This window comes from Marmota flaviventris, chromosome 1 (assembly GCF_047511675.1).
Source record: "Marmota flaviventris isolate mMarFla1 chromosome 1, mMarFla1.hap1, whole genome shotgun sequence".
Taxonomy (NCBI): Eukaryota; Metazoa; Chordata; class Mammalia; order Rodentia; family Sciuridae; genus Marmota; species Marmota flaviventris.
In genome coordinates this window covers 27,385,757-27,405,497 of record NC_092498.1, presented here as the reverse complement: position 1 = coordinate 27,405,497, position 19,741 = coordinate 27,385,757, and the positions used below count along the sequence as shown (strand labels likewise).

At 34.3% G+C, this 19,741-nt stretch overlaps 1 protein-coding gene across 1 annotated transcript in view; it reads left to right on the top strand.

Moving 5' to 3' along the window:
* Positions 1-19,741, top strand: part of Znf804b (zinc finger protein 804B) — a 536,248-nt gene that overhangs the window by 419,866 nt on the left and 96,641 nt on the right. The window contains exon 2 of the mRNA XM_027956123.2: positions 3,747-3,890. Coding sequence (XP_027811924.2) covers positions 3,747-3,890 — 144 coding nt within the window. The remainder of the gene's footprint in view (positions 1-3,746; positions 3,891-19,741) is intronic.

Here is a 19,741-nt window from a genome sequence, read left to right as displayed (position 1 = left end):
TGACCTTTGTCATCCAATTATACTTAATTAGTCTGAACTTGATAACTCCTCTTTAGCAACTTGCAATTATTATTACTCTATCACAATTTATGTTTTTTATCTCTTTACATGTAATTCTATCCCACAGTATAGAAACTTCTGAGAGTAACACCCAGGAACAAATGGACATTTAGAAGTTGCTCCTTAAGAGATTCTTGAATGCACAAATACTTAATGGTTAGTTGAATAAATGAATAAGTGGATTGAGGAGGAAGCATGACCCAGTGATTAATGTGCTCCCACTTTACCATTACCTAGCTCTTTGATCTGTACAAAACCTGCCATCACTAAACATTAGTTAGCTCCTCTACTAAACAGTAAGTTGGGTGTCTGTGCCACTTCTACCAATCTGAGACTTTATTCTCCAGCCTTCTGGTATATATAGCTGGCCTCACTCTGCACCATCTGAGTAGATAGTTCAGTTTCACACTCTAGAACAGGCCTACCTCACACTGGGTAAGATCATAGACAGAGGGTGTGGATCACTTATGAAGAGCAAACTTGGCTGCTTATCCAGCTCAGCCTCAATTTCAAGTTTGTCAAAGAGTCTTACAATTCTTTTTCTCTCTTTCCTTCTCTTTCTTTCACTTAGCTTGTCCCTCCTTCCCTCCCTCCCTCTCTTCCTTTGCCCCTTCCCCTTCCTTCCTTCCTTCCTTCCTTCCTTCCTTCCTTCCTTCCTTCCTTCCTTCCTTCCTTCCTTCTTTCCTTCCTTCCTTCCTCCCTCCCTGCCTCCCTCCCTCCCTTCCTCCCTTCCTCCTTCTATTCTTCCTTCTCTTTTCCTATATGATTTTCCAGACCCTACCTTACCTACCTCTTGGCTCCTCTCCTCATCTGCCTCTGTGATTTCTATCCTCATGTCTCATCTTCCCCATTTCTAATCCTAGTCACCTGCTCTTGGTTTATACTATTTCCCCTGACTTTGCTGGACACACTGGATTGTGAACCATGCTTACATTTTTTTTTTTTGCCAATGGCACTTATTCTCCATCTACCTACCTTTTATCTCTTAATAAGGGGATTAGGATATGCCCTAGAGACTGTCATTAACAGCTTAGAGGGAAGGGAAATAGAGATTTATGCTTTATTTCTTGCCAAGAAATATGAAGCAAGAAATGTGCTGTGTAATTTAGTCTTATAAACATGTAAAAGGTGAGCATTCACAAGAAATGCCATGACTTATGCTTTGATAAAATTCTCTTAAAATTATAAAATTTTGAACTGAAAGTCACACAATATGATAATTAAAGGTTGTTCTAGAAATATGTTCAAATGAAGGTACAAAGGTAAAGTGAGCAGTGGACCTTACTCCTGGCCATTGAGTTATTATCATAGAATACCCCACATAATCTAGACTAATAAAGGAATACATTTTTTTTTTCCAGCAGATCAAGTCTGAATTCTCAATTATTCCTTGCTCCGGTTCATGAGATTGAGGTGTTTTTGATCACCAAGGCATAGTTAGCCAATGTCCAAGGAACATGATTAGTTTTCTAAGCCTGTTGTTCCAATGTCATAATAAAGAAACAGAAAAAAAGTAACCTGTAGTTCTACTCCAGACCCTGGAATTATAGGGAGGAAGGAGAAGGGGAAAACACTAGATAAGAAATAATGGTTTCCTGATGCTAAGTCTACTGCATGAAGAGACTTTGCACTGGCTCAGTGCTATCTGCCTGCATTGGCTCTCAACAGTGACAACATCAGCAGGCCATTATCTTGGTTCTTTGAGCACCTAGATTTTTGTCCCGAAATCACTGAATATATCGTATTCAGTAGCTTTTGTGTCCATTGTCCTAGAATGTCACCAAATTCTTTCTTCTGGTCTCTTGGATAAGCAATCAAGATATTTGGTCTACTCTTCTGTTTGTTAAAGATACTCATGCTCTTTTTGCTGGTTGCCATTTGTTTTTCCCTGTTGTATTTGAACTTGAATCACTATGCTTCCATGTCTAAGTTAATTGTCTCCTAACTTCACCTGCCTTTGTGAAAACTGCCTAAATTATTTTTGCTACTTTTAAAACTCTGGTCAGTGACATATCTATCATGTAGGCTTATGGTATGATTTCTTTGATTAGCAGGTTGGTCATTTGGGAGAAATGAAAGTAAACTCAAACCTTTAATGTGTTTATCATTCTTTATATGAAAGTGTGTCATCTACTACGTATAGTCACCCATTCATTTGGCACTAGGATAACAAACTAGGACATGTAGAGAGGTATGGGCATTATCCATTAATTTATGTAAAGCATATTAAATAGGTACATGTCCTGAACTAGACAATATGATGTTTAACATTGTAGACACAAAAATGAATAAAATGTTTCCTTTCCTCAAAGATTTTGATGGAGCAATAGACATGAATAAAGTTAAAGCCGATTGCATACCTAGGGATAGAATTAAAGAGGAGCAAGGCTTGATATGAGATGTTTCTGACATGGTAGGAAGAAGCTTTTATGGCATATTCAAGGGTAGGATTTAAAGGGAATGGCAAGTCTAAGTCATTTGTTAACACAGGGCCTAGGAACAGGTTGTCAGATTCAAATCCCTTTTCCACTTATAAATTAGTGACCAGGAATATATGATCTCTTTAAGCATTGGTTGATACATTTGTAAAATTCAGGTAAAAATAGAATTAATCTCATGGGGTTGTTTTGAGGAATACTTGAGGTAACTCAACTACCTGATACATAGTTCATATATAGTAACCACTTATCACAATGAATCCACAGGCAATGAGAGAATCAACAGGATTTTAAGTAGGGGAATGACATAGCTAAAACTGTTTGAGATAAAATATCCTTAAAGTTGTAATGATAATGGTTTTAAAGAAAACTTGAAGCTGGGCTGGGTTGTGGCTCAGCAGTGGAGTGCTCACCTAGCACTTGCCAGGCCCTGGGTTCGATCCTCAGCACCACATAAAAATAAAATAAAGATATTGTGTTCAACTACAACTAAAAAATAAATGTTAAAAAAAATTTAAGCCAGGCATGTTGGCACACACCTGTAACCCCAGGGGCTCAGGAGGCTGAGACAGGAGGATTAAAGCCCACCTCAGCCAAAGCAAGATGCTAAGCAATTCAGTGAGACCCTGTCTCTAAATAAAATACAAAATAGGGCTGGGAATGTGGCTCAGTGGTTGAGTGCCCCTGGGTTCAATCTCTGGTATCCAGAGAGAGAGAGAGAGAGAGAGAGAGAGAGAGACCCAAAGGCTAGACTGTCTAGCAGGAATGGATGCTTGTGGAAGATAATTAGGCTGGAGTTGGATATAAGGTTGGATATAAGGTACATCAGGCTCTAACTATAGTGTGAATGAAGGCATTCCTGGAGGAGTGTATGTACTGGATTGATTGATTGGCTGATGGTGGACGGTGAAATCACATGGAACACAAAAAGTCAATAAAGGAGATACAGTAGGAACAGAGAGAGTACTTAATTTCCAGGCAGAATCACAACCTGGAAATGGGCAACAAGAGGAAGGATGAGTAAAGACCAGGGCTTCTTTGACAGAACTCATATGTTGATTTATATTTTAGGGTTAATGCTAAACTGGAAGTTACTTCTACAGTGTCATACTTTTCCAGGAAATAATGAGTCTCACCCTAGCTTTTAGTCACAAAAGTATTAAATACCAATTTGATTAATATGATATCTGGCTATGCTATCAGAGAGAAATATAACCAATATTTTTTGCCTTTTTTTATTTTTTAAAGGATTTTTCAGAAAAGGAAAAGTCCACAGCAAAGGCCCTGGAAGACGTAAAGGCAAACTTTTACTGTGAATTATGTGAAAAGCAGTATCACAAACACCAGGAGTTTGACAATCATATTAATTCTTATGATCATGCTCATAAGCAGGTAAGCCAAAGTGGGGACAATCCTTCATATCCCTAGATTTATACCTTCAGAACAGAATTGGATGAATTTAGCATTATTTACTACCACCTAAGACTCTGAGGTGATATCATTTATGTCTTTTTTCTTCCTTGAGAGGTTGTTTTCTGTTTAAATGTTAGGTGAAGTCATTTTTCTTTTTTCCTAGAAGTACCATAAAACTGGAGGTGAACTTAGGGATGATCTAAGAGTAGACTGACTTATTTATTTTTATGTATGAAAACCAGGAACCAACAAAAACAGTAAAAATAGTGTCACACTTAAAATCACCAAACTCACCAAAGTGAGTACTAGGACAGAATCTATTGCATGATCTATTATGATCCATTTTTTTATTATTATTTAAAGATTCAAAGATCTCTAGGAGAACAACTTTCAATGATAGGTTAAAACTTCCTAAGAATATTCTTTTTAATTGTTAATTAAATTGTTAATCAAAATTGTTAATTAATAACAATTTTAATTATATAATTATAATAATTAATAAACCATTTTAAATAAACAAACAAAAAATCTAAACAGACAAAGTCAAGGGCTAATAATGGCAGGTAGCAACATTTCGATTCATTTTCTTAAAAGGTCTTATATGCATCTCTGATATCAATATAGATATTCTACCCATGACTGCTAATATTATATACTTCTACTTGACTGTAAAGGAGGAGAAAATTATTCACATCCTGTTCGACTTTATCCTTGACGGTACGGAGATTTTGGCAATTTAGGAATTAGAAGTATTAGATATCACTGAATAAGAAATTCCACATAGCCAGAGAATTCATTCTAACAGCTGTGATGCTAAAATGGACTTTATAGGATGAAATCTGTGAGTAAATCTTATACACTCTACACATAAAATATTTATTGAGAGAACATAATTTTTTAAATTTATCTTTATTTAGTGTATATGAAGTATATGGCTGTTGGAAATACACAGCTGAGGAAGACACAGCTTCTGTCTTTAAGGATAAGACATGTGTATATAATTGGCTCCATTTCTCTGGCAAGAGCAAGATCAATGGAATAAATTATTCTAGGACTATAGACACCATATCCTTGTGTAAATAATAATCACCTCAAAAATTGTTAATAATGCACATTTCTGGAATAATCCTCAGATATTCTAATTTAAGAATTCTGATATAAAGCCTAGGAACCTGTATTTTAAAATAATTAAAAATGAAGAATGTTAAAGATGTATAAAAGTGAACTATATATCTATTACCCAGCTTCAATGATAATCATTTTTCATTTATGTGATCACCACTTAACCCCACCTCTAACCACTACTACATTATTTTGAAGCAAATTTCAGACATCATAGAATTTTATCTTAAAGTATTTCAAGATATATAATGATACTTTAAAAACATAGCATTATCATCTCTAAAATCTAACAGTAATTTGTGAATATCTTGTTTCCCTACTTATCTCAAAAATGATTTATAAATTTGGGTTCTTTAAAATCAATATCCCAAAATAATACCCTACTTTTGACATGTTAACATGTCTTTAAGTTCTTTTAACATATTTTAATTTATAGATTTTTCACTCCTTTTTTAAATCTTACTCCTTGCAATCTGTTTCCCATATTGAATATTTTGCAGAATTCTTCCTATACTTGTGGGTTTTTTTTAATTTGTCCCATATTTTTCTAGTTCTTCTATGTTCTCTTCAAACTGGCTTTATAGGTAGAAATCTAGTCAAATTCAGATTTTGATTTTTTTATGACAAGAATATATTAGAGGGTGTATTAGATTTACATTGCTGTGATGAGAAAATCAATTTAAAGGAGGAAAGATTTATTTTGGCTCAGTTTATCAGAAGTTTTAGTCTATGGTAACTTGGCTCCATTTTATAAATTGATTTTATTTTTATAAATACACAATAGAGGAATTCATTACAATTCTTATTACACCTATAAAGCACAATTTTGTATATTTTTGTACATAAAGTATATTCACGCCAATTCATGTCTTTATACATGTACTTTGGTGTTTTTTTTACATTACAATTCTTATTACACATATATACCACAATTTTTCATATCTTTGTTTATATATAAAGTATGTTGACACCCAATTCATGTCTTCATACATGTACTTTGGATAATGATGTCCATCACATTCCACTATCCTTGCTAATCCCATGCCCCCTCTGTTTCCCTCCCACCCCTCTGCCCTATCTAGAATTCATCTATTCCTCCCATGCTCCCCCTCCCTACCCCACTATGAGTCAGCCTCCTTACATCGGATAAAACATTTGGCATTTGTTTTTTGTTTGTTTGTTTGTTTGTTTTGGGGGGGTGGGGGTGGTGGGATTGGCTAACTTCTCCAACACCATCCATTTACCTGCAAATGCCATGATTTTATTCTCTTTTATTGCTGAGTAAAATTCCATTTGTATATATGCCACATTTTTTTATCCATTCATCCACTGAAGGGCATCTAGGTTGGCTCCATTTTTACTGGGTTTGTGGTGAGGCAAAATATCAAAATATCAAGGTGGAAATCATGTAATAAAGCAAAGCTTTTCACCTTGTGGCAGACAGAAGAAAGAAAGGATCAAAGGGACCTGGGCCCTTCAAGGGCATGTCCCCAAGGTCCTACTTCCTCCAACTATGCCCCAATTTCCAAATTTCCACCAACTCCCAATAGCTCATTAAATTAATGGATGAATCCATTGATGAGATCAGAGCCCTCATGATCCAATCCCTCCCAAGACTCTCTCCTCTGTCTGCTACAGCATTGGAAATCAAACCTTCAACTGGTGAGCTTTCGGGGGTGGGGGGAATTTTATATCCAAACCCTAACAGAGGGCAGATTATATCCTTCTGTAAGAAGGCAATCTCTTTGTCTCTTTTTATATAACATTAAACTGAAATAGTGGGTTCAAGTACTGTCAGCTTGAAATGATGATTCTATCATCCCTTCTTCATTTATTAAATGGAACTTCACTTAAGCATTGCTCTTCTGGGGATTTTTTGCAGGTAATCTGCAGGCGAGACTTTAAGAAAAATAAATACAATGAGTATTTATAGAATTAAAAGATGAGAGAAATTTTCTTCAAATTATGACATTTGATCTTGACCTGTGCTTTACACAGGCAGAAAGTAGATGTGAAAGAGAGGCTCCAGATAGGATGGTATTCTTGACCGGGAAAACAAAAGAAGCTGAGGTGAGGAAACAGAAGGGCATCAGGCACCTTGTAACAACTGTGGAAAGTATGTCCTACCAGGGGTGGATCCTCCACAGTCAAGACTGCATGGCACAGCATGCCCCGTACTCTGGAATTCCGTCTGATTAATTTCTTTTTTTTTTTTTTTTTCACTCTCCTGAATCTTATTTACAATGGCTTTCCAACATTTTGATAAAACGACCTTTTTACAATCCTAATTGCATCTACATGCCCACATCTGTTTATCATTAGACTTATTTACATTCTAACTCTTCTGGGCATACTCTTTCATGATTGAGTTTCTGAAGTGTGCTACTGTGTTACTGATGAAAATGGAAGAATTTGGTCCCCACCTTCATGAAACTAGTAACCTCAGTAACTTTAGACAGATATATCAATAGACTTTAAAATAACTTAAGTGCTTGAAACACTTAAAATTATATGCTAAATACATTTAAAAGAGAGTCCAAAACTGATTTAAGAAAAAAGGAAGACAAATGAACTGAATTTTTGAAGAATGAATGTAAGTTAACCATGAAGTCCTCACAACATAGGGGCAGTTACACAGCATGATACATGGAGGAGCAAATGATGCCTTCTCACTGCTAAAGTTACCATCATTCTCTTGTGGATCTCTTTGACTGTCTTTGAAACTACATCCCATTTCCTTTATTCTTCTTTTGCAATATATTTTGCATTATGTCTTCACTTCACAATCTGATTTTCACCCATTCTTATTTAATCTCATCCTTGGCTCATTACAAGAGTGTTCTAACTAAATTCTAGTACTATTCCTGTTACAAATCAATATATCCACTATGGCCAGATTAAACTTCCCAAACTACCAGATTTGTTTTCTCCCTACCCTCCTAGGAAATCTTCAGTGGTTGGTGACTGACTTTTGAAAGTCAGAGTCTGAACTGTTGAGCCTGTCATTCAAAACCTCCACAATCTGGCTCTTGACTTCATTTCCAGATTTATCTCCTGGAACTCCAGAATTTCCCTACAGTTTTTCAAAAGATGCCTTATGTTTTCCCACCTGCTCCTCTTGGCTCAAACTCTTCCTTCTGCCTGGGATGCCCTCCCATTTTCTGACTGTCTTTTAATACATACTTTCTGCATATTTAATGTATAGATTGACAACTTATATCTGGATATTAAAGAAGCTTAAATTTCATGCAAACTGCTTTAATGCAGTTTTTCAAATTTCTTTTTACTCAAAATATGTTAATATTCTGGAGAATATTTGTACATGCTGCCTGCTTTGGGAAACATTAGAATAATTAAATTTGCTCTAGGCCTTGTTAGACTGCTTTCTTGGATAATGTTAAAATACTTCCATCTAAAGATTCATTTGGCCCAAAATATTCTGAAAATCACCTCAATTTGAGATGAAGCTGAGTTTAAAAATTTCTTTTTAAATGAAACTGATTTTTTAAGTATATAAATAGGAAGTTTGCATTAACATAAATATACCAAAAAAGAAAAAAAAAAAGAAAAGAAAAGAAAAAGAAAAACCACCCCTGACTTTCAAAGCTAAATATGTCCATTTGGGTCTTGCTTCATTAAGAGCTCTCCTTGATAGGGGTGATCATTATCATGATGATGATGGGAATTTGGCTAAGAATAATTTTTGGCGTGAGGAGTGTGAACAGTTGCCATGCATTTATTTTCCATGTGGATCCAGATGAAATATCTGGCCTCTTCTACTGAACTTCCAATAATATTATGGGGGTTTGGGGGTGTACTTAGAAGTAAATCCAAATTCAGATAGCATTCATTTCACTACTCATCAATAAAACAACTTGAATCTAGAAGTAAAATAGTATTTGAATTTTCCTTTGGCTTTTCCTTCATTTATTTATAAGCACTATGTATATTTCAGTTTAATAAGTGATTTCTAAAGTTTTCTTGTTTTCTATATCTAAATAGCAGTATTAAATGTTTATTTTATTGTAAAAATGATATTATCATTCATAGTGAAATTGTAATTCTAGACAAATGAGTCAATATGTAACTTTAAAGAATAAAGTAAGATAGCCTGAGATTTGCCGAATTAAATGAATTTCATTGGACATTTAATAGTTTTGTGTAACTTGAAAAACATTAAGCTATTTTGGGGGGGTATTATTTGTGGAGAAAGATAGTTTATCAGTAACATAGCTGAGGGTTGTTTTTTTTTTTCCCTCTCCAATGAGGAAAAATAATGACTTTTCTAGCTTTGACAGCCTCTCTATACACAGCTCACGTTTTTGGAAACAACACAGTTATTTTAGCTATTGCCTTGAACATCTTATAATTCTGTGTAAACTTTGAGCATTATTCCTAAAAGCAATTTGAATGTGTATACAAATTACAATCACTTGGACAAAAATAGCACAGTAACTATTAATAAAACTAGAATGTCAATAATAATTAATTTCTTGTGAGACCATCTTCAAGCCATAATCCCTTTCTCAAGATTATTAGGTGCAAATATTTTATACAGAAATGAATAGTGCACCTTCACATGCAGCTGAAGACTCTCCTGTCCCAGAAACACCCAGGCTTATTTCAATTTAAAACAAAAATGAGCTGGAGCTCTATACAATTAACCCACAAAAATCGTTTCCATATTAAAAGCAAACCCACTTTTAGATCCTTCATGTGTGCCTCTTAATCCTCCTAATCTCCCTTTGCTTCACAATAGGATTTATTTTCACTCAGGAGGAGCCATCACTTGTGAAGCATAGATCTGAACTCCAACTGATTCATTCTTAAAATATTGTTTTGGATTCTCCCCATCTCTACATGTTCCAGGTAAAATATCAAAATAAGTCTATCTTTGTCACCTTGACTCCAAGAGAAAAAGAACACCCCAGTCACTACTAAAATAATTCAATCTGATTATCTCTTGCTTTGCTCACACAGTTGGATTTAAATTGTCTCCTCCACATATTACTCAAATTGCCCCAATAATATTTTTCAGAAGAACAATTTAAGTTACTAATACTTGTAATGTGGCCAAAAAAAAAAAAAAAGTCAAAGTCCAGGTGATTTGTAGGGTCAGCAAGATAAAAAAAAATAGACCGGAGTGTCTGGAAGGAACACCCCAGGAATCATAGTATCATACTTACTACCTGCTTCATTTTGCATTGTATAAACCCACATTTCTAGTTGGGTTGGATGTGTGCCTTCCTGGAATCACCCAGTAGTCCTTGGAAACTCTGTTAGCAAAGAATTATAAGAGCAAAGAACCAAAGCCAATCTTGGCTCCCTGCTCATGTTCCACTCTTTCAAATTACTTCTTTCATCTTGGGTAAGAGGCTTTTTGATCTAAAGTTTGTCCACTAACAGAAAAATAAATTTAAAATCTACATTCTGGTTCTTCTGTCTCTCTGACATGCCAAGTACTTAGCATAGGGCACTTCAATAGCTATCCTCTCTGTGTGGAATATGCTTTCATCTGACCTTCGAATTTCTGGTTCCCCTCTTTATTTGCCTCTTGGTTTGAATATTACCTCTTCAGCTGGACCTTCCCTTTTCACCCTAACTCAAGTGGCCAGTTGCTATTTTTCTAAATCCTAATACTCCCTTGGGATCATCAGTGATGATGATGATGGCAGAGTCAGTGGAATCTCTCTCCAGAGCCAGTTCCATATGGAAGAATTTTGGGAGCTCTTTGTTTAGCCATTGTTAGCTTAATATCAGCTGTAATGGGAGATACTGTAAATCAGAGCTTCTTAAGTTTAGTTTGGTTTTCTTAGAGAGTTGATATACAAGCACAAAATTGCTTATCACTCCATAAAATGAAAAAAAAAAGTTAGTTTTTACATTTTTTTGTTCTCCCACCCACTTCCTATCATCAATCTCACCAAGGGAAAGGTACTTTTGGTTCTAATGCCACTGTATTTCTAGAACTTAGAAGAATATATCTGGCACATAGTAATAGCTATATGAATGTTTGAAGCATGAATGAGAAGTTAAATAAGTGAACTCCTAGATTAGTCCATTTCATTCTGTCTTATATCAGTATGTTCTACCCCTTGTTAGAGTTTAGATATGAGTTGTCCCCCAAAACCTTGTGTGTGAGACAATTCAATAAAGTTTTGAGTTGAAATGACTGGGTTATGATAACCTTAACCTAATTAGTGCATTAATCCACTGATAGGGATTAACTGGATGGTAATTGTAGGTAGGCAGGGTGTAACTGGAAGAGGCAGATCACTGGGTGCATGCCTTTGGGGTTATATTTTATAGGTGAGGAGAGCTCTTTATCTCTACTTCCTGGTACTATGCTCGCAGATGCTTTCCTCTTCCACACACTTCTGCCCTGATGTTCTGCCTCACCTCCAGCCCTGAGGAATGGAGTCAGCCATCTATGGATTAAGACCTCTGAAACCATGACACCCACAAATAAACTTTTCCTCCTAAAATTGTTGTTCTTGTCAGGTGTTTTGGTCACAGAAGCAAAACAAAACAAAACAAAACAAAAAACTGACTTAAAACATCCTTCATTCATTAATCACCACTTAAATAGAGTGAATAGTGAATATTACACAAACAAGATCAGGTCCTTAACCTCAAGTTATTTATAGTTATTGAGGGAAAGCTGTTTCAAAAGCATACTGATATAATGTACCACCTAAAAAGTTTAGACGTAACTATTTGAAACTGCAAGTCTTCAAGGGCTTTTAAGCAAGCAGATAGTATGAACAAATTTGTGATTTAGAAAAGTAATTATAAAAGCAGTTTAAGGATAGGGATACAAAGAGAGCTTGTTTCTATGGTCAGATGGGCATTTATGAGTCCCAAAGAGATGATGGGAGTCTATTTAGACAGAGATGGGAAAAGGAAGGGGTAGATATAAAAATCATCAGCATCTTACAAAATATGAACCCATGCTATACATTATTGATCAATTAGACTCAAATTTGTGGGATTTTTTTAAAAAATAGGCTGCCAAATATAAGAAGAATGATTCTACCTAGTTTTGACATAATGTGGAAAAATATTCCTTGTGAGAGTGAAAAATATTTCAATTCTTTTGATGTTCTACTCTTGATTAATTATCAAATGCCTGGAAACATAAATTTGTCCTATCAGTAGTTCCATTTTATATGTATTCTGGGAAAATATCAGATGAATTCCAAAGCTTCATATGGAAAGGTATTTAAAATAGAAAAACACTGGAAGTAATCTAAACATACAATCAAAAGCCTGACCAAATACTGGAGAAATATGAACAAATTAAAATTACGTTTAAGTCTACATTTTATATGAAATTTATTCTTAAAAGTGGTGCTTGAATACTTTATTTATATATATCAAATGCAATGAATACAGAAGTAAGAAACAATAGGTAAAAGTTTTTAATAATAATTTAGTTCATATGTTTTCAAGTAAGTTTCTAAATATTTACTGTCAAATCACAAACTTAACAATTGAAACAAAAAAAGAAGTTATGCCGTCCTATTCTACCTTCATATTTTCACTTAATTCTGTATCTCAACAGTTCATGACAGTTCATAGAGACCTGAATGTATTGTGTTGTTACATGAATACTCAAAATTTGTATTGTTGTGACTTATAAATATTTCCAAAGCTAAGCTTCAAAAAGGTGCTACAATTACTTTATTATTATATTTTCTTTCTTATATAACTACTTTTGCCTGAAGGTAGAAATAAACTGCCTCTTCTGTGTACCCACTATTGAATCATTAATTTATACCTGAATTTTCTACCATTTATAAGAACAAAATTTTATTCAAAAGTGTTAGATAAATTGAATATGTCTGTTTTGCTCCCACCTGTCTTTAGAGACAGCCGTGGAACAATCCTCTTTCTGCCTCCATCTGTACACTTGAGTTCAGGCAGCTGCATACTATGTTGTTCTGGGGCTTGTTTTAATCCTCATTTTGTGAATGCCTTTGCTTCTCTCCTGAATAATATCCCCTGTTTCTTTGAGCTAATCCTATATCTCATTTTATTTCCTCCTTTTGGTGGAACCTGTGTACTAGAAGCTAAGGAAGTATACCTATAAGATAAAATTTATATTGGGAACTTGGTATATCAGGAAAAGTCAATGTGCTTATTCTACTCTCAAGCTGGATTTATTTTTTAACTGGGTTGCATATTTCAATGCTGCTATTAAAAAGTGCTGTACAATATTGAATCATTTTCCTTTCTTTCTGGAAGGAAAGATTTTTCATTTTTTCTTAAAATGAATAGTCATTTAGTGACTGCTGTAGGCCATGCACTGTTCTAAATGCTGGAGATATGGTAAGGAAAAAACCAGACAATCATTCCTATCCTTAGGAGCTAACATCAGTCTAAGTATGGAAAACAGAACAGGAACAGCAAAACAAGAAAAACAATGTGCAGGACATTATATAGTTCCGTATACTAGGGAGAAAATAAAAAAGAGTGTGATATATAGGAAGTGCTGTGGGGTTTGCTATTAATTAGAGGTTTTAGTGACAGTCTTTATTAGAAGGCGATTATGCACAAGGGCTTAAAGGACATGAAGGAGGAATCCACACAGTCTTTACTCCGAGAGAGTGTTCCAGGGAGAGGAAATGCCGAATGCAGTTTGGAAAACAGGAACCCAAGATGGCAACTTTCTGCAATGCCTTGCTTTGGTATAAGTCTCTCTGCAATTACCATGCAGGGCATTCCCTGGGATCTTTCCATTTGGACAATTATGTCACTTATTACTTCTCTATTCTTCTGTTCCTTTTCAAAATCTTCCAAAATTAATCTATTAAATTTCTTATTCTGCTTACTATTTTTAATGTCTTAGTATTGAATGTCAATATTCTGAGATTTTTTTACAATTTTATCTTTAAATTTTTCTACCTAAAAAAATTTTCAACTGCATCCATATGTTAAGAGAAAGAGCGTGAGCAAGCACACATGTGGGTGCACATGCTTGAGTTTATCTGTGGTTGACATGATAGCAGCTTTTCTTAAATATGTTGCTGGATTTGATTTCATTCTTATTTAAAGCAGAGGGATCAGGAATCAAGAATTTGTTTGGAACATTGCTGTGCATGGGTTGGTTTGTCAAATGCCTCAATATAGTATGATAGGGTGATAATTCATATTTTTCATTTGTCCAAGTGTCAATATTCAATCTTTTGGAATCCATAAAAGTAAGGAGGTTAAAGTCTTGCCATAGGCAAAATTTTATTTAATCTTCTTATTTTAAATGTTTCATACCAAATACCTAAGTAGTACCAGCTGTCCTTAATACTAGAATTTACCTGGTTTGGTTTCTCCAGAGTGATTCTCCAGGATCTTCTGCCAGAGTAGGCTAGGGGACCTATGCCACAATTGCTCATTTGCAGGTTTAGATAATTCTTCCACTTTAGGTTTCAGTCTCTACTTTCTCCACAGTTCTCATTCACTAGAAGGAGTTTGTGGGATTATTGTCAGCTTCTCTTCAGTTCAACTATGGTATGCCTTGTTTGTTATATTTGCAATTCTTCTCCTCTATTTCTTCTTTCCTTCCTCCTCACCCCTTCCCTCCCTCCCTCCCTCCCCCCCCCCTCTCTCTCTCTCTCTCTCTCTTTTATTGGCTAATAAATAACTCTTTGTTTCTTAGTCAATAGGGGAGTGCTACCTTCCTCTGTAATTAATCATTACAGTTCCTGTAATAATGAAATGAGAAAAAATGCTTACCATCTCCTTAGCCAGTGCCTAGCATATAATAATGACCCAACAGAACTGAGAAAGATCTATTTTACATATTACACTTTCCAATGAAGACTTAAGATCAGTTTCTCAAGAACATTGTGAGAAAGATTATTTCATTAAATGACAGAAACTGAAGGACGTTTTATAATCTCTGAAATTAGAATGTACAAATATTTAAATAAATGGAGTATTCTTTCATTTAATTTAATCTTTGGTCTAGAACAGGCAGTAAAAAAATAATAATAATTTTCTGTTGGTTGTAGATCCTTAAAATCATAATCTCTAGTTGGTCAATTATACTCACATCTTGAGCACAATTTAGGAACTTTATTTTAATGTAGGGAGCAGATATTAGACACCATTAAAAACTATCCAGCAGAGACTTGGTTCTTTAACACACTTGAGTTTTTTTTTTGTTGTTTTTTTTTTATCAGCAGATCCATAGAATGATATTTACTGGCCTATTCTGTTGTTTTACCAACTTACGTTCTAACAAAAATATTGGACAAATGAAAATAGTTCGATACTGAGTAAAACACAAATCATGTCTAATTAAACAGAATTGTAATGCTTAATGATAGCTCCTAGTATCCCATTGTTGAAGATTTATAAATGGCCATTTAATCCCCCTTATCTATTATGTACTATTGAGCATCCATTGAGTACCTGTACTGAATGAGCTGCTCCATATAACACTCTAAATTAAATACTGCTAGTTTAAATAATAAGAGTATAGTCATTGTAATAAAAAAAAAGCATTTCAGAGCTGTGGATCAAGCTCAAGCTCATAGTCTACTCATTAATGATAAAGCCAAAGGATAAGAAGAGGAATGATACTTCATATGTACATCATTTAATTCATTTCTGTCCACGTAGTTTCCAGTCAACTGTGCCAGTCACATTTGCAGTCATTGAATAATTCATTCTTATAGTCATTTATTTTAAAAATATTGTTTGTTCTAGGTATTCTGTATTCTACAGAAGCAAAAATAGAAAAGCACATCCAGTTTTTGTTCATCTAGTAAGGAGTTTCAGGAAAAAGACTAAAGAATCAGAAAAAAAACCTGAAGAAACTAAAAATTCGATAACTTTTTTGATTTGTTAGAGAAATGAGGTTACACGATGAACTGCTTCCCCTCCAAATGGGAAAGACAGACAGACCAACACAGAGAATAACAACTTACCAAAGTTAAAACCTTGGAGAGAAACTTCCATGGGAACTGGCACTGAAATAGGAAAACCTAAGCCATAAATGATACATTTTTGAATGTACCATGTGGAAAACTTTTAAGAGTTAAAAATTCCAGAGTGGGACTCTTAGGCCCCCAGATTTTTGTGAGTGTTATCTTCAAGAGAAAACCTCTTTCTCAGAGTGAAGATGAATTTAAAAATATACACACACAAAAAAAAAAAAAAAAAAAAAAAACTTGTGTTACTGGTAGAGGAATAAAAAAGTAGTCTTCAAAAAATACTCACAGAACTTTCTGGTCTCAAGACCTGCCCTCAAGGGACTCTCTTCTCAAAGAGCCTCACCAACCTTGGAGATGAGAAATGTCCAGCCATGTCCCTTTCTAGTTCCTGAATGGGGGAGGGATATAGCAAACACCAGTCTCCTCCTAGCTTTGTCTCTCACCTAATTTGGAGGCTGAGGTGGTGGGGAGAACCATCTTGGAAAAGTACCTGTGAGGATCACAGGCCAAGGGATGGCTGAAGATTAGACCTAATCACAGGACTACAGAATGTCTTCCCCTCTAACATCCCAATACCTTACCACTTCATCAGTAAAACTTCTCAATATTGGCAGAGGAATACAACTAAAAGTACTATACACTTTGGTATTCTTTATAACATCTCTAGAAAAATCCAAAGATAATAGAGGAGACTGAAGCAAGGACATCAGGGGAAATATTAGCTTCTGGAAACTGGAGCTACAACAGTTAACATAGACTAACCCCTTGTCAGATAAGAATAAAACCTCATATCAATGACCTGTTTACTTTGATTGCTTTTATTCAGTACCTCACAACTGACTTTCAAGAAAACAACTGCAAAAGATGCTAAAAGACAAAAACACTAAAGAGTAAGAACAAACATCATAATCAGAAACTGTTGTAGCAGAAATGTTGATTTATCAGACTGAGAATTTAAAACAATTATGATTAATATGCTAATGGCTCCAAAGAAAAATTGAGCAACATGCCAGAGAGGAGTTGTTTCATATAAACAGAAAGATACAAACTCTAAGAGAGAGTCAAAGGTAATGTTAAAAGTTATATAATATATATTTAATTCTGTAATGCAAATAGCCAAGGAAAGAATTAGGGAGCTTTACAAATGTCAATAGAAACATCCCAAATGAAAAATCTTAAAGAAAAAGTTAAAAAAATATTGTAATAGCTAAGGATTGTGAGAAAGTGACAAAAGATCTAACATACATAAAATAGAAATACCAGAAGAAGAATAAAGAAGAGAGGAAGAAAAGGAATGGAAGGAGGGAAGGATAGGAGGAAGAGAAACAGGAAAGGAGAAAGGAGAGAGTACAAATATTTGAATCATGACTCAGAATTTCTCCAGAGAGAAATAAAGATTTACAGATCCAGGAAGTTCAGAGAACACTAGTCAGAATAAATACTGAGAAACTTCATCTACCAATACCATATTTAAACTGAAAAAAAAATCAAAGACAAAAACAAAATCTTGAAGAAAGCCATGGGAAGGAGATACCTTAGCCATAGATGAATAAGTCTAAATATTAAATTGGATTTCAGAAGTCATGCATGCCATCAAGAAGAGTAGAGCAATATATTTTAAATGGTGAAGAAAAAAACCTCACCAATCTAGAATTTTGTATTTAGCAGGATTGTTATTCAGAAGTAAAGAAGAACACAGATTGAGATAATTTGTCATCAGTATGCCTGCCTGCAAGAAATACTGAACTTCTTCAGGAAGAAGATAACTATATAGATCAGAAATTTGCATCTGAATAAAGAAAGGAGGAACTATAGAGAAAGAATAAGTGAAGGTGAAAATTACTTTTCTTATTTTTAACTTGTCTAAGATAACTGTTCAAGATGAAATAGCACCAATATATTCAGTGATTGTGTTTTTTGATAACTAAAATGAATGATATTTTATGAGGAACAGTAGGGTAAAATTTGTGATACTTTGTCATAAGATATTTGCCCTATATATTAAGTTGTAGAGAGAGTTATTTGCAGGTAAGCTTGGATAAGCTGTAAATGTAAATTGCAAATCAAAGGGCAACCACTTAAAGAAGTGAAAAAAAAGAATTAATATGCTGAGAGGAGAAATAGAATCATATACAATGAAAATTAAACATAAAAGACATAGAAAGAGTGTAAGACAAAATGAAAAAAATAGAGAGAAAACCATAACAAACATGGTAGACATTAGCCTAACTATATCAATAATCACATTAAATATAAAAGATCTAAAATATACCAAGTAAAAGACAGAGACTGTCATTGTTCATTAAAAAAGACCCAGCTCTATGATGTTTACCAGAAAACTTTCAAATGTAAAGATATGATGTATTGAAACTAAATCGACAGAGAACATATTCAAAAGAGAATCAGAGTAGTTTTAATAATTTCTGACAAAACTGACCCACAAATTCCTCTATCAATAATTGACAGATCTTATAGGCAGGACGTCAGTAAGATCATGATTAAAACTTAAAAGACACAAGTTACCAAAACTTGTACATAGAGAAATAGATAATCATAATGGGACTCTATCAATTAAAGATATTGAATCAATAATTAATGACCTTCAAATGGAGAGATTTAATGAGCACAAAAACAACACAGGCCCAAACGAGTTCTACCTAACATATAAGGAAAGAATCATGCCCATTTCTCACAATCTCTTCCAGAAAATAGAAACATGATCTATAAAACCAACATCTTCCTAATACTAGGAGGCAAAGACATTTCAAGTAAAGAAAACTATAGAGCAATATATCTTATGAATGTACATGCAAAAAATCTTAACAAAATTTCAGAAAATCTAATTCAACAATATTGAAAATATTATACACTGGGACCAAGTGGGATTTTCTCCAGCCATACAATGCTGGTTCAACATTTTAGAAACCAGTTAATATAGTCCAACATGTCAACAAATTAATAAGAAAATTCACAGAATCATATCAATGTTTATGGAAAGAGCATTTGATAACACCCACTCATGAAAAAAAAATTTAGAAAACTGGGGACTGGAAGTATAGCTCAGTGATAGAGAACTTGACTAACATGCACGAGATGCTAGGTTTTATTTCCAGTACACACACAAAAAAATTAAAATGTTCATGAAACAAAGAGTAGATGAGATTTTTTTTTTAAAGAGAGAGGGGAGAGAGAGAGAGAGAGAGAGAGAGAGAATTTTTTTTTAATATTTATTTTTTAGTTATTGGCGGACACAACATCTTTGTTGGTATGTGGTGCTGAGGATCGAACCCGGGCCGCACGCATGCCAGGCGAGCGCGCTACCGCTTGAGCCACATCCCCAGCCCGAGTAGATGAGATTTGATAAATATTATCTGACTGGTAACATCATGCTTACTGGAAAGAAACTAGATGCTTTCCCACTCAAAACAGGAACAAGGCAAGAAAATTCATTTTTAGTTCTCCTGTTCAACATGGTACTAAGTAAATCAATACATAATGCAATAAAACAATTATAGAAAACAAAAGATCTGTAGTAAAACTCTCATTCTTATAGATGAAATAATTGTTATCTACAAAGAATAAATCATCATGAAACTCATAGTAATTATAGCAAGGTTTTGGAATATAAAGTTAATATAAGATAGCAAATTGCTTTCTTATTAACAATGACCAATCAAAATTTAAAATTAAGAACACAATACCATTTATTTTAGACCCCAAATACCAAAAACTTAAGTACAAATTTAATAAAATATGCATAAGACCTGTATG